Below are 15,892 nucleotides of genomic sequence, written 5' to 3'. Positions count from 1 at the left end.
ATGCTGCAGTGGTATAGGCTAACGGGTATAGGCTAACGGGTATAGGCTAACGGGTATAGGCTAACTTAACTCCCACTATTTCTGTCCAGCTTCATGGTCTCAACCTTTGGGCTACAAACCGTGGGTGATGACTGGTTGATTGTCTTTCTGAATTCGATGTGATTGGCTGTTGGCTTTTAGACCCCTAACTGCAGCTGGTGAAGAACACTTACAGTAGGCTGCGTCCAAAATGGCACCCTACGCCATATGTAGTGAACTACTTTTGATCAGGACCCATAGGGCTCTGGTCTAAAGTAGTGCACACTATATAGTGAATAGGGTGCCATTTATTACTGCTACCCAGTAGTCTTTGCTGATTGACAGCTCTAAGCTAAAATACATGGGGCGTGAGGCCAGAAAATTGGGCTATTAACTCCGCTCTGCATCCCAGTCAATTATATGTGAATTATACCTCGCTGTTGGGCTCTGTCAGATCACAGGTGATGGGCAGGCTAATCTGTGTGGTGGTGTGGGATCCTGCAGGTGATTGGGTCTTTTCCACACTGCTGCTTTTTGGTGATATGGACGTGTTTTTTGAATGAATTGTCTCTGTACCAGTGATGAGCCCTTTCTCTGGATCCTAAATGGGACTGGTGTTGTGCTATAAGTGAAGTGACCCCTCACACTGAACCACTGCTATGCGTCTAAATATTTTGCTGTGTCATCTGTTATTTTAATTTAGGAGCACCTAATTTAGGAGCTTGAGCTGATATATTGATGCTCAGTACACAGCTCCACAGTGAGGGGGAGCTAATATATTGATGTACGGAGGATAAACTCCTGACACAGAATGAATTTCCCAAGCATGTACACACGCATGTACGCATCTTACAAACAGTCATCTTTGCGTTAGGTGTGGTTTCTATTTTTATTTATTTATTTTTTAAATATGGTTGATTTCAGAGGCTATCCCCTCCAACTCTCCATCTCACATTCATTATTTCACTCGTTCACTCACCCTCTCGCTCTCTCTCGCACGGGCACACATACACACAGTTGAGCAAGTGAGCGTAGCAGCTGAACATCTGCTCACACATACACACAGTTAGGCAAGCGAGTGTAGCAGCTGAACAGTCCGACCATCTGTTCTGTTCAGGGCTCCAGTTAGCTCTGTTCAGGACTCCCTTACCCAACCCCCCCCTCCGTACATCAATATATTAGCTCCCCCTCACTGTGGAGCTGTGTACTGAGCATCAATATATCAGCTCCCCCTCACTGTGGAGCTGTGTACTGAGCATCAATATATCAGCTCCCCCTCACTGTCGAGCTGTGTACTGAGCGTCAATATATCAGCTCCCCCTCACTGTGGAGCTGTGTACTGAGCATCAATATATCAGCTCCCCCTCACTGTCGAGCTGTGTACTGAGCGTCAATATATCAGCTCCCCCTCACTGTGGAGCTGTGTACTGAGCATCAATATATTAGCTCCCCCTCACTGTGGAGCTGTGTACTGAGCATCAATATATCAGCTCCCCCTCACTGTGGAGCCGTGTACTGAGCATCAATATGGCTGGAACATTACGTTCCTAGCTCTGTGTGTGTGTTATCCCCACTACAGCCTTGCCCTAAATGTGTTATAAGTCAGATGCTATCCACAACGTACTAGGTTATGTGTAGCTAGGTGGCAAGTCAGTCCCTTGTGTATTTATTGTGAGTATGTCGTGTTGTGTAGGTGCACAAACATGGTTTCTTCTACTGAGTAAAATACCGCATGCTGTGTGAGAGGGTTGGCATGATTTAGTCCAGGGTTAAATTAACACAACCTGGTAGTTAACACAACCTGGTAGTTATTTCTACAACCTGGTAGTTAACCCAACCTGGTAGTTATTTCTACAACCTGGTAGTTAACCCAACCTGGTAGTTATTTCTACAACCTGGTAGTTATTTCTACAACCTGGTAGTTATTTCTACAACCTGGTAGTTATTTCTACAACCTGGTAGTTATTTCTACAACCTGGTAGTTATTTCTACAACCTGGTAGTTAACACAACCTGGTAGTTATTTCTACAACCTGGTAGTTATTTCTACAACCTGGTAGTTATTTCTACAACCTGGTAGTTATTTCTACAACCTGGTAGTTATTTCTACAACCTGGTAGTTATTTCTACAACCTGGTAGTTAACCCAACCTGGTAGTTATTTCTGCAACCTGGTAGTTATTTCTTATTCCATTTCATCAATGCAACATTGACCTTTTGCTTCTCAGAAAACACCAATGAAGACTATGATACACACACTATTTGAATAATGGCAATGTTACATTCAGTACAGCACATACTGTACCACACACAATAGGCTATTCTTAAGTAGCTAGTAGTAAAGTATAGATTTAATTCAGTCTTGTAGTAAAGTGAAGGCTAATTCAGTCTCGTAGTAAAGTGAAGGCTAATTCAATCTAGTAGTAAAGTGTAGGCTAATTCAATCTAGTAGTAAAGTGTAGGCTAATTCAGTCTTGTAGTAAAGTGTAGGCTAGTTCAATCTAGTAGTAAAGTGTAGGCTAGTTCAGTCTCGTAGTAAAGTGTAGGCTAATTCAATCTAGTAGTAAAGTGTAGGCTAGTTCAGTCTCGTAGTAAAGTGAAGGCTAATTCAGTCTCGTAGTAAAGTGAAGGCTAATTCAGTCTCGTAGTAAAGTGTAGGCTAATTCAATCTAGTAGTAAAGTGTAGGCTAATTCAATCTAGTAGTAAAGTGAAGGCTAATTCAGTCTCGTAGTAAAGTGTAGGCTAATTCAATCTAGTAGTAAAGTGTAGGCTAATTCAATCTAGTAGTAAAGTGTAGGCTAATTCAATCTAGTAGTAAAGTGTAGGCTAATTCAGTCTCGTAGTAAAGTGTAGGCTAATTCAGTCTCGTAGTAAAGTGAAGGCTAATTCATTCTCGTAGTAAAGTGTAGGCTAGTTCAGTCTCGTAGTAAAGTGTAGGCTAATTCAGTCTTGTAGTAAAGTGTAGCCTAATTCAGTCTCGTAGTAAAGTGTAGGCTAGTTCAGTCTCGTAGTAAAGTGTAGGCTAATTCAGTCTTGTAGTAAAGTGTAGCCTAATTCAATCTAGTAGTAAAGTGTAGGCTAATTCAGTCTCGGTTTGATCAATAATACAGATATTCCACATTGTGAGAATCCTCTTGGTTAAAGACTTATGTTATTGATAGACACCAAAGCCCTCTATTATTTCTCCCTGCTCTACCATAGTACGATAACCATGTCTCTCAAGTGGGGTGGCATTTACAAGCGTCTGACTGGGTTATTTTTTTTTGTGTCCTCGCTCTGTAGGTTTCCAAAAAAGTTGCCGATCTTATCCTGGAAAAACAGCCGTCCTACGTTAAGGTATGCTTTCTTCATTCTTTTTCCTTCCTCCTTTCCTTACACTGTATACATTTTCAAAGTCTCACTCAAACTCTTCCGCTGTTTATTTTTCGCTGATTGATATCAACTCACAATCAGTCATGCCAAAGGAGGTAATGTGGAATATACCGGCATTACCATTACTGGGCGGCAGGTAGCCTAGTGGTTAGAGCGTTGGGCCAGTAACCGAAAGGTTGCTGGTTAAATAAAAAAATATATACGACATACGATATACGACTGCATTTGCCTTTTAGACAGGTTGGTTGTTTAGCAACAAAAACATGCTCAACTATAGGGCAAAACTGACAGTTGGCTGACAACATGTAAACTATATTTCATCTCCAATTTTTATTGAAAACATAAAGTTGCACTTCTTCTCTCTCAAATACAATCAGTTGTTGGTTAGATAGTAAATTTGAGCCATAGACGTGACATCAGTCAAATCGCCTCAAAACAAGGCATGGTATCAAGAACAAGGTAAAACGAACTGAAACGAGCCACCTACGATTCCCAACAAGGCATCGTTTTCCTAACGTTCTCAGCCAGCCCATCTTAGTAAAACATGACTCAACGTAGAGGATGACTGTCAGTGACTGCTACTGAAGACCATCTCAAGCTATACATCTAATCAGGGCCGGTTGGCTGACATTGTTCGTCGTGACTTGTGGATGTGCGAGTGAGTAAGTGTGTATCCCCTCGCTAAAGCAATCAGTTCTTTTGTGTTTGGTTCAAAGCCTCAGCCAAGGACAGGAGGGAGGTGAGAGGGAGGGAGAAGTCTGAAAAAGCGTGTGTAGTTGGGCGTCTGTATCCCCATGCTCCTCTTAGTGGGAGCTCTTTCAGATGTGTACGAGGTGTTCACGGTCGGACAGGAAACAACTTTGATCAGGCCAACTGGGGATTCATACCTGTCAGGCCGTGCACCACAGCTGAATGGTTTAGTTAGTATTAGGGCTGACCCCATTTAGTTGATTGTTTGGTCAATAAGCTGTTGGTCGACCAAGATTTTTAGTCGAGCAGTAGCAAAAAAAAATACTAATAATTATGGTTTACAAGACACCGGTCTGATTGGCGCCTGTCTGAGTGGACTGATGCATTGTGGAGGCCTTGGCAATGGCACAGTCTATCAGTCTAAGACGTGCTACTGAAATTGTATATGGTTATATTACATAGGAACAATGGTGCAACACAATAAAAATAATATTATTTTATAACGGATGCGCTTTCTCCCGCGTCGGATAGTGGTTGCTGTCCGCGGTTCTGAAACAGATCAGTGCGCTGTTGAATTGAAGCCTTTTCCTAGACCATGTTGCTATGTGCATAATAGCAAAGTTAACCAGCATATTGGTGTTGAGAACAATATGGTAGAGGCAGCAGCAGAATGAGGAGATGAGAAAACAGCCCTTGTCTTATTGTCTAAGAAAATTGAGGAGAGAGGAAACCCCAACATAATTATGTCTATAATCAACAGCCTAACTGTTAAATGTGCCTGGCTTTAAATCATCAGTATATTTACAGAAATAAGATATCCTGCTTCTTTTGAGTGTTTAATAGCCTACTGATTCCATGAGCACCAAGCCTTGAGCTTAATCTTTGCTATGCTGCAATAAAGGCTTTATACTTTATTTATGTTAGACCAGCCTCACTGGTTTTATTTATATATTTTTTGTGTTTACATTGTTCCAAATTGTCAGAAAAAATTATATTTATAAAAATAACCCTCATTATTCCTTGATCTCCTTCTTGTTATTATTAAGATCATCTTTATAATAATAATAAGTCATGTCATTATCAGTAGGCTTAGTATAGCAGCCTTCTAAACTCAGCGAAACACCAGCAAAACACCAAATTCCACGTCAACAGTGAGGAGGCGACTCTGGGATGCTTGCCTTCTAGGCAGAGTTCCTCTGTCCAGTGTCTGTTCTTTTGCCCATCTTAATCTTTTATTTTTATTTGCCAGTCTGAGATATGTCTTGTTCGTTGCAACTCTACCTAGAAGGCCAGCATCCCAGAGTCGCCTCTTCACTGTTGATGTTGATAGTGGTGTATTGTGGGTCCTATTTAATGGAGCTGCCAGTTGAGGACTTGTGAGGCAGGTACTATTTAATGAAGCTGCCAGTTGAGGACTTGTGAGGCAGGTACTATTTAATGAAGCTGCCAGTTGAGGACTTGTGAGGCACTCTAATGTACTTGTCCTCTTGCTCAGTTGTGCACCGGGGCCTGCCAATCCTATTTTCTATTCTGGTTATAGCCAGTTTGCTCTGTTCTGTGAAGGGAATTGTACACAGCGTTGTACGAGATCTTCAATTTCTTGCCATTTTCTCGCATGGAATAGCCTTCATTTCTCAGAACAAGAATAGACTGACGAGTTTCAGAAGAAAGGTCTTTGTTTCTGGACATTTTGAGCCTGTAATAAAACCCACAAATGCTGATGCTCCAGATACTCAACTAGTTTACAGAAGGCCAGTTTTATTGCTTCTTTAATCAGGACAACAGTTTTCAGCTGTGTTAACATAATTGCTAAATAGTTTTCTAGTGATTAATTAGCCTTTTAAAATGATACACTTGGATTAGCTAACAAAACGTGCCGTTGGAACACAGGAGTGATGGTTGCTGATAATGGGCCTCTGTACGCCTAGGTAGATATTCCATAAAAAATCTGCCGTTTCCAGCTACAATCGTTATTTGGTTGGTTTCTCAAATGATTGCCTCGCCTTGTTCACCAACTACTTCTCTGATAGAGTTCAGTGTGTCAAATCGGAGGGTCTGCTGTCCGGACCTCTGGCAGTCTCTATGGGGGTGCCACAGGGTTCAATTCTTGGACCGACTCTCTTCTCTGTCTTGCTGCTGGTGAGTCTCTGATCCACCTCTACGCAGACGACACCATTCTGTATACTTCTGGCCCTTATTTGGACACTGTGTTAACAACCCTCCAGGCAAGCTTCAATGCCATACAACTCTCCTTCCGTGGCCTCCAATTGCTCTTAAATACAAGTAAAACTAAATGCATGCTCTTCAACCGATCGCTACTTGCACCTGCCCGCCTGTCCAACATCACTACTCTGGACGGCTCTGACTTAGAATACGTGGACAACTACAAATACCTAGGTGTCTGGTTACTGTAAACTCTCCCTCCAGACTCACATTAAGCATCGCCAATCATTAAATTAAATCTAGAATTGGCTTCCTATTTCACAACAAAGCATCCTTCACTCATGCTGCCAAACATACCCTTGTAAAACTGACCATCCTACCAATCCTCGACTTTGGCGATGTCATTTACAAAATAGGCTCCAATACCCTACTCAACAAATTGGATGCAGTCTATCACAGTGCAATCCGTTTTGTCACCAAAACCCCATATACTGCTCTCGTTGGCTGGCCCTCGCTTCATACTCGTCGCCAAACCCACTGGCTCCATGTCATCTACAAGACCCTGCTAGGTAAAGTCCCCCCTTATCTCAGCTCGCTGGTCACCATAGCATCTCCCACCTGTAGCACACGCTCCAGCAGGTATATCTCTCTAGTCACCCCCAAAACCAATTCTTTCTTTGGCCGCCTCTCCTTCCAGTTCTCTGCTGCCAATGACTGGAACAAACTACAAAAATCTCTGAAACTGGAAACACTTATCTCCCTCACTAGCTTTAAGCACCAACTGTCAGAGCAGCTCACAGTTTACTGCACCTGTACATAGCCCACCTTTAATTTAGCCCAAACAACTACCTCTTTCCCTGCTGTATTTAACTTATTTATTTATTTTGCTCCTTTGCACCCCATTATTTTTATTTCTAATTTGCACATTCTTCCATTGCAAATCTACCATTCCAGTGTTTTACTTGCTATATTGTATTTACTTTGCCACCATGGCCTTTTTTTCCTTTACCTCCCTTATCTCACCTCATTTGCTCACATCGCATATAGACTTGTTTATACTGTATTATTGACTGTATGTTTGTTTTACTCCATGTGTAACTCTGTGTCGTTGTATGTGTCGAAATGCTTTGCTTTATCTTGGCCAGGTCGCAATTGTAAATGAGAACTTGTTCTCAACTTGCCTACCTGGTTAAATAAAGGTGAAATAAATGCACAACATTAACAATGTCTACACTGTATTTCTGATAAAGTTATTTTAATGGACAAAAAATTCACTTTTCTTTCAAAAACCAGGACATTTCTAAGTGACCCCAAACTTTTGAACGGTAGTGGATATAGCCTAGCTATGCTATAAATAAGCAAAAAGGCCCGAGGGGTTTGAGGTATATGGCTAATATACCATGACTAAGGGCTGGTCTTATGCATGTCGCAGTGTGGAGTACCTGGATACAGCCCTTAGTTGTGGTATATTGGTCATATACCGCAAACCCCTAGGTGCCTTACTGCAATTAAACTGGTTACCAATGTACAGTAATTACAATGCATTCGGAACGTATTCAGACCCCTTCACTTTTTCCACATTTTCTAAAATGGATTAAATAGTTATTTTCCCCTCATCAATCTGCACACAATACCCCATAATGACAAAACCCTGAAACATCACATTTGTATAAGTATTGAGACCCTTTAGACCCTGCACCTTTGGTAGCGATTACAGCCTTCATGGGTATGATGCTTGGCACACCTGTATTTGGGGAGTTTCTCCCATTCTTCTCTGCAAATAATCTCGAGCTCTGTCAGGTTGGATGGGGAGTGTCGCTGCAAAGCTATTTTCGGGTCTCCAGAGATGTTCGACCGGGTTCATGTCCGGCCTCTGGCTGGGCCACTCAAGGACATTCAAAGACTTGTCCCGAAGCCACTCCTGCGTTGTTTTGGCTGTGTGCTTAGGGTCGTTGACCTGTTGGAAGGTGTTGCTTCACCCCAGAGGTCCTGAGCGCTCTGGAGCAGGTTTTCATCAACGATCTCTCTGTACTTTTCTCTGTTAATCTTTCCCTTGTTTCCTGACTAGTCTCCCAGTCCCTACCGCTGAAAAACATCCTCACAGCATGATGCTGCCACCATGCTTCACTGGTATTGGCCTGGTGAAGAGCGGTGCCTGGTTTTCTCCAGATGTGATGCTTGGCATTCAGGCCAAAGAGTTTAATCTTGGTTTCATCAGACCAGAGAATTCTGTTTCTCATGTTCAGTTTTTAGGTGCCTTTTGGCAAACTCCAAGCGGGCTGTCATGTGCCTTTTACTGAGTAGTGTTTTCCATCTGGCCACTCTACCATAAAGGCCTGATTGGTGGAGTGCTGCAGAGATGGTTGTCCTTCTGGAAGATTATCCCATCTCCACAGAGGAACTCTGGAGCTCTGTCAGTGGCCATCTTGGTCTCCTCCCTTGGTCTCCTCCCTGACCAAAGCCCTTCTCCCCCGTTTGCTCAGGTTGGCTGGTCGTCCAGCTCTAGGAAAGAGTCTTGGTGGTTCCAAACTTCTTCCATTTAAGAAGGATGGAGGTCACTGTGCTCTTGGGGACTTTCAATTCTGCAGAAATGTTTTGGTACCTTTCCCCAAATCTGTACCTATAAACAATCCTGTCTCGGAGCTCTACAGACAATTCCTTCGACCTCATGGCTTGGTTTTTGCTCTGACATGCACTGTCAACTGTGGGACAGGTGTGTGCATTTCCAAATCATGTCCAATCAATAGAATTTACCACAGCTGGACTCCAAGTTGTAGAAACATCTCAAGGATGATCAGTGGAAACAGGATGCACCTGAGCTCAATTTCGAGTCTCATAGTAAAGGGTCTGAGTACTTAGGTAAATACGGTATTTCAGTTTTTTTATTTTAATAATTATGCAAAAATGTCTAAACCAGTTTTCTTCTTTGTCATTATGTGGTATTGTATGTAGATTGCTGATGATTTTAAAAAGTATTTTAATCAATTTTAGAATAAGGCTGTAACGTATCAAAATGTGGAAAAAGTAATTTTGTCATTTTATCTGGTGAAGTGTATTACACAATTTCTAGATTGTTGAAAGTTTCCAAGAATACAGCGGTCTCCATCATTGGAAAATTGAAAACATAGGGAACTACCCAGACTGTGCAACCGGCCAAGAAAGACCTTGGTCAGGTAGGTAACCAAGAACCCAATGACCACTCTGACAGAACTACACAGTTCATTGGCTGAAATGGTTGAACCTGCCAGAAGGACAACAGTCTCTACAGCACTTCAGCAATTTGGGCTTCATGGGAGAGTAGCCAGACAGAACCCACTCCTGAGAAAAAGGCGCATGACGTGAAAGACTCAGAGAGCATAAGATAAAAAAGATGTGGTCTGATTTAAACTAATTTTACTCTGGTCTGAATGTGAAGCGCAATGCAAAGTGCAATGTCCTGGAGAAAGACAGGCACAGCTCATCATTGAATGGAGCCAAATCCTTGATGAGAACCTGCTTCAGAGTGCAAACGACCTTAGACTGGGGTTAAGATTTACATCCCCAACAAGACAATGATTCCAAGCATACAGCCAAAGCAACGCTTGAATGGCTTGAGAACTAATGGGGAAGTCCTTGACTGGCCCAGCCAAACCCCAGACTTGAATATCACTGTAAATCCGTGGGAAGACTTGAAGATTGCTGTTCACTGCCTCTCCCCATGTAACTTAACAGAGCTTGAGAAAATCTTCCAGGAATAATGGGAGAAAATCCCCAAATCCAGATGTGCAAAGCTGACACAGACATACCCAAGACGACTCAAAGCTGTAATCTCCGCCAAAGGTACTTCAATGTGAATACTTATGTAAATAAAGATATTTCTGACATTGATTTTCAAGAAATGTGCTAACATTTGTTCATTGGCCTAGCTATGCTATAATATATAGTTTGTATGGCTATATATAGCCTAGCTATCCTAAAATATTATATGGTTATTATATAGATTCTATGGCTATATATACTCTAGCTATGCTATTATATTATATACTTGTATGGCTGTTTATAGCCTAGCTATGCTATAATATTATATAGGTGTTATATAGTTTGTATAGCGATTATGTAGCCTAGCCTAGCTATGCTATAATATTATACAGGTATTATATATTGTTTGTATGGCGCTATACAGCCTACCTATGACATAATATTATATAGGTATTATATTGTTTGTGTGGCGATATGTAGTCTAGCTATAATATTTAGGTATATCGTTTGTATGGCGATATGTAGTATAGGTATTATATTATATAATTTGTATATTGATATGTAGTCTAGCTATAATATTATATAGGTATTATATTATATAATTTGTGTAGTGGTATGTAGTCTAGCTATAATATTAAGGTATTATGTCATGTGTATGGCGATAGGTAGTATAGGTATTATATAATTTATATGGCGATATGTAGTATAGGTATTATATTATGTAATTTGCATAGCGATATGTAGTCTAGCCATGTTATATTATGTAGGTATTATATATTGTTTGTATGGCGATATGTAGTCTAGCTATGCGTGATAGTAAGTAATGAGATATAGTCTAGATGTAGATGAATGGCATGTGGTGAGAGCTGTTTGACCCCCCCACTGTCCTGCTGCTGTAGCTTGTCCTGAGTGGATTCTGCTCTTCCCCCTGTGGGGATAGCCAGTCGCAAAGGTCAGGGTCGTGGTTAGGCCGACACACCGGACACCTGCAGTCACACTGAAGCAGCGGGTGCCACATTTATCATGACCGGTACTGCCAGCCCATTCACCCGTGGTGTGTTCTGTGTGTTTCAGCCTCTCCAGTCAATACTGAATCAACAGTGTGATGTTAGGGGATCCATGGTAACTGTCAGTTTTAAGTCTCAGGCTAAGGAAAGATTGCTTGACGTGTCATTTCTCCCTCCTAGTCACCCTTTGAGAGTGGCTAGGAGGTCTGTTAAAGCCGTGAGGTGTTGGCTGAACCTTATCCTCGGCTCCAGATGTGATGGAGCCATCACAGCTTGATATATAGTTGAAAGACCGGGATTGGTGATGTAAAATGGGAGCTGCCCTAACGCAATGCTTATCGGCCAACTTAAAACAGAAGCCCTATAATTGAGTGGCCAAACTAGCCAATGTCTGAGAGAGCGGGAGATTGTCAGGGAGAAAGAGATTGGTACCAGAGTCATAGCCTGTATCCTAATGAATTACCCCCCCCCCCCCCCCCCCCGATACGTTGTCAGGTAATACAATGCTGACAAAGGAATGAAATGGACTTGGACAGTTGTTTTTCATTATTTTTCGGTGCGAGCACTTACCCGCCATAGATGTTGCTATTAGTGCTTTGTCTTCCCTGTTGGTGCAGTGGCCCTCACCAACAGGCTATCGTGCTCATGGGGAGTAATAGACTTTGCATTGAGTCGGTCACTGCACCTTCCATCAATGACCTGTAATACTAATAACTGCCCTATACTGCATTAGCACTATGTACACCTCTGAACAGCACTATGTGCTCTATTCCTCCCTCTTCATCTATAGATACAGGTAACTGACAATAATGTTAACTGTTGAGTAGTTGAGGGATACAAAGTGTATTAAAAGCAGGTGCTTACACCGGTGTGGTCCGGAGTTGATTAAGCAATTAACATCCCATCATGCTTAGGGTCATAAATAAAATAAATGGTTTTATGTTTACTGTATTTATGTTGTGTGTGTTGACTGTGTCTGTATTCTGTCTGTAGATTGTCTACTGCTGGCAGCACCTGTGTAAATGTAATTGGCCAAAAAAGTGTGATTTTTGGTAAACTGAGCAGCTAGCTACTTGGAACTGTAATTAAACATGATCTCGCGCCCTTCTTGGAGGGTAGATTGGAGAACGGAGTGTGTATGTGTGTGCTGTTTTTGATTGCAGACACATTTTTGTGAGCAGTCACATTTCCCCCCACAACCATTTATTTGAATGGGACAGGATCCAGGGCAATGTGTAGTTAGTGTGTTGGGGGTGGTGGCATACACGAATATAGAACAGTTACTATGTCCAAACATCTCAGAGGATGACCTTCATGTCTCCTGAATGTCGCCAAAAATGTCTCAAACGGCCCACCCGGCGTGATAAATTCTATGAGAAACAGTGACCTACACTCTGAATGACCTAAAATGGTGAATCCCGTATTGGTCTTTCACAGTCAGTCCAACCCAAGCTGTACTGTGCAGTAGCCTAATAGTAGGCTTACTATTGAACCGTAAGTTAGGCTTTTAAGTGAGTATTTATTTTTTATCAAGTCTTCGCTCTGTCACAATTTTTATATAAAAACAACAAAAACGTTCTAACTCAACAACAATGGTTGAACCACATCAGGAGACCATTTTTGAGGTCTGGGAAAATCTAAGAAATTACTTTTTTACCCTTTTAATTCAAGTGTGCAGACACCTAGCTCTGTTGTTTGGTTAGCTGTTTCTGTCACATGAGTTGGAGATTTCAAAAGAAATGACCTCTGGATTGACGCATATATTCATGATATCATTCTGACAGGTTGGGCTACTTTGTAGCTAGTAAACATTTAATAGAGAAGGTTGTTGGGAAAGCCTTTCCATTTACCAGAAGACGGTTAGGTCTATCATTAGCATCACTATATTGTTCCTGTTCCTTAATTGTTTGAAACCTGGACGTTTTACTTCCTATTATGAAGCGTGTCTTAGCTTGCTTCAAAGCAGCCTATAGCCAAAATCCCACCATAGGCCAACTGCCGTGTGCACATTGCTGTGCCTAAAATGTGAAGAAATAATCAAATTGTAACCTGAACATTCTGACCTGTTCCATCTCTTAATTGATACGGCGTGTACTTCCACCACACTACTTTGATACATATCAGTGGGGATGCGGTGTGTACCTGGGTATATCCTCCACTACACCACTGGGATGCAGTTCACCACTTTAGAAGTACAGCCGAATGGTGAACAGCCCGTCGAGTGTCATTTTCTTCCCATCAAATCTCATTTTCCATTTCCACCCAGGTCCTGGGTCGCTTGAGAAATGTATTATTGCCCCAGTCATCCTTGGGGATGACTTCTACCTATATCATAGTATTCGGAGGGGTTGAATTGGCCTTTTGCACCACTGTGTTTTTAGAAGCTACAGTATCTGCTTGGGGCAGTTAGAGCGTTGGGCCAGTAACTGAAAGGTTGCTAGGTCAAATCCCAGAGCTGACAAGGTAAAAATCGGTCATTCTGCCCCTGAACAAGGCAGTTAACCCACTGTTCCTAGGCCGTCATTGTAAATTAGAATTTGTTCTTAACTGACTTGCCTAGTTAAACAAAGGTTTTATTTGATTTATTTAACATCTGCTGCTGTGGTTGTCAGCTCGCTAACAGACAGGTTTACTCCTGGGAGGATGGGAGATAGGGAAGAGGTCATGTGTTAATCCCCAGGCTGCTGTGTGTGTCTCTGTCTCTGTAACCCGATGGGGATGTTCTATCAGATCTGCTGGATCAGCTAGATAGATGTGTCTCCAAACAGAGGTATAAATGGTTAGAAAGATGTGTAAACTCTATAGTAGAGACCCCTTGCCGTGTGTCTCAGCCATTCTAGCGGAAAGGGCTGTGAACGGACCGGGTGTTGGGCTACAGCTTCCATTTGCTCAGTCAGGAAGTACATTTTAGGTGTGTGTGATAGGTTTCTGGTGTTTTTCTGTATTCAGCTTGCATTCCACACACACTGCTTCTTTCACAGACACAAATTATACCACTGAAAATCCAATTGTCATGCTAGGAAGTTTTCTGATGATTCATTGGACTTAAGGCCTTAACCTTGTCTGCCATTGGGGTACAGGCGAGACCCGAGAGCTGTAGCTAGCTTCAGGTTTTACAATGGGATTTCGGGCCACTGGCCTGGGTATTAGCGAGAAACTTGGCTTACTGGTCGGTCTCACTAATGATGCGACTGTGCCGCGGTGAGTCACTAGTTCTTCATTCTCAGTGACTCAGCAGAGCTGCCACTAGGCCACTCCGCCCTTTGGGCAAGGGCACGTCCAAGGACACTATTTGTTCAGCATTACTAATGCATGTTGTTTAACTTGCTCTGAAAATACTACATTCATACTGTTCAACTACAGCAACTATATTGCTCATCATGTAAGGCCTACTATACTGCATAAGGGTTATTTGACCTTGTACACATTTGCAGCTAAAAGCTGAATCACAGTACAAAAAGAAAAGGTTTAGACGGGTTGAAAATGAAGTGTCTAGTCAGCCTCAGAGGCTGATTCTGCTGGCAACACGGATCTGCATTATGTTTGATGGTGTATGGTCATTCAGTTGATATGGGAGAGGTTAGTTTGGGTACAGCCTGAGTCGTGACCACTTTGCATGTAGCAGTAGGCCTTATGTCCCTCACTTCATGAGGTTAACAGCATCCATGCCCTTAAACTAGGAGTTGTTTGTGACTTGTTTTATATCAACTGATCAAGCCAGCCAGGAGGCTATTCTCTATCCAGTTTGAATGGGATTGTTTGTTTAGACGTCTGTTCTGACGTAAGAGCCGTTTCTCTGTTTGCCCCTCTTTATCTACTGCGCTGAATCAATTTTCCACCTCGTATTCCCTCACCAAATAGTTGTTTTTAACATGACAGTATTCTTTGTACTTACATTGATGTACATTCTGTAAAACTTGAATAAAAATACATACACACAAAAAAAAACATGACAGTGTGTGTTGTCTTTCTCCGACGGCTGCCTCTTTGAGGCTTTGACCAGACCCAATAATGTTTGCCTAAGATAAGGTTAGTTAGCGTGCGCTCTCACCTCAAGGCGATGACAGCTGGCTCTTCAAAAAACAAGTCAGAATATCACTATTCTGTGAATCCACAGTAGCTGAGGGCATGTTTGTTCTTTGAGAGGTTGTTGTTGGGTTGGCCTTTTCCATGTAAAACCACTCATTTCCTCTTTCCATTACAGAACTCTTCCATTTCTCTCTGAATGTTTGTGTTTTTCATATTATGACACACTTATGCACAAACACACACTTTAGGGTTGATAAGCCTTTGCCAGTGAGGCACTGGTACTGAATAGAGACAATGGATGGAGGAGAATGCGGTGTGGTGTTTTCTCATGGGTCACAGTGGGGTGTGCAAGAGAAACAGAAGAACGTTTCGTACCCTGTGTGGGGGAATGATTCTCCCTGATTCACCCCATTAGTGCCAGATGGGGCTCACAGGAAACTGGAGCAGATGAGAGACAATTCAACTGACTTTAAAAGTTACAGTAACCCTTTATTATACACAGTCCTATTCCAGCTAGCGTTCAACTCAATTGTTATCTTCTGTACTGTACCGTAACATTTTACCATGTGCAGAGTGGACTGTTAAAGAAAGAGTAACTTTGGTCACTCAATGTGAATGGATCTCTTGTTTTCCGCAGGAGTTGGAGAGGGTGACGTCATTACAAACCAATCTACAGCTGGCTGCAGTGATTTGCACCAATGCTAGGAGGTAAGTACTCAGATGTGACCCACCCTCCCTCTCAAAGCTAGTTCTCTTCCATTGGGGATGCTTGGGGTTGAATATTCCTCTCAGCATTGAGCCTGCTAATTAATATCATTCCCACTGTGCACATGTACAACAAGTTTACCTGTACTTCAGTTCAGTCAGAGTTGCGAA

At 42.2% G+C, this 15,892-nt stretch overlaps 1 protein-coding gene across 1 annotated transcript in view; it reads left to right on the top strand.

The window, feature by feature from the left end:
- Positions 1-15,892, top strand: part of LOC139392223 (syndetin-like) — a 217,884-nt gene that overhangs the window by 28,741 nt on the left and 173,251 nt on the right. The window contains exons 5-6 of the mRNA XM_071140055.1: positions 3,300-3,353; positions 15,654-15,724. Of these exons, the coding sequence (XP_070996156.1) occupies positions 3,300-3,353; positions 15,654-15,724 (125 nt within the window). The remainder of the gene's footprint in view (positions 1-3,299; positions 3,354-15,653; positions 15,725-15,892) is intronic.

This window comes from Oncorhynchus clarkii, chromosome 32 (assembly GCF_045791955.1).
Source record: "Oncorhynchus clarkii lewisi isolate Uvic-CL-2024 chromosome 32, UVic_Ocla_1.0, whole genome shotgun sequence".
NCBI classification, from domain to species: Eukaryota; Metazoa; Chordata; class Actinopteri; order Salmoniformes; family Salmonidae; genus Oncorhynchus; species Oncorhynchus clarkii.
This window is presented reverse-complemented; position numbering and strand designations above follow the sequence as displayed.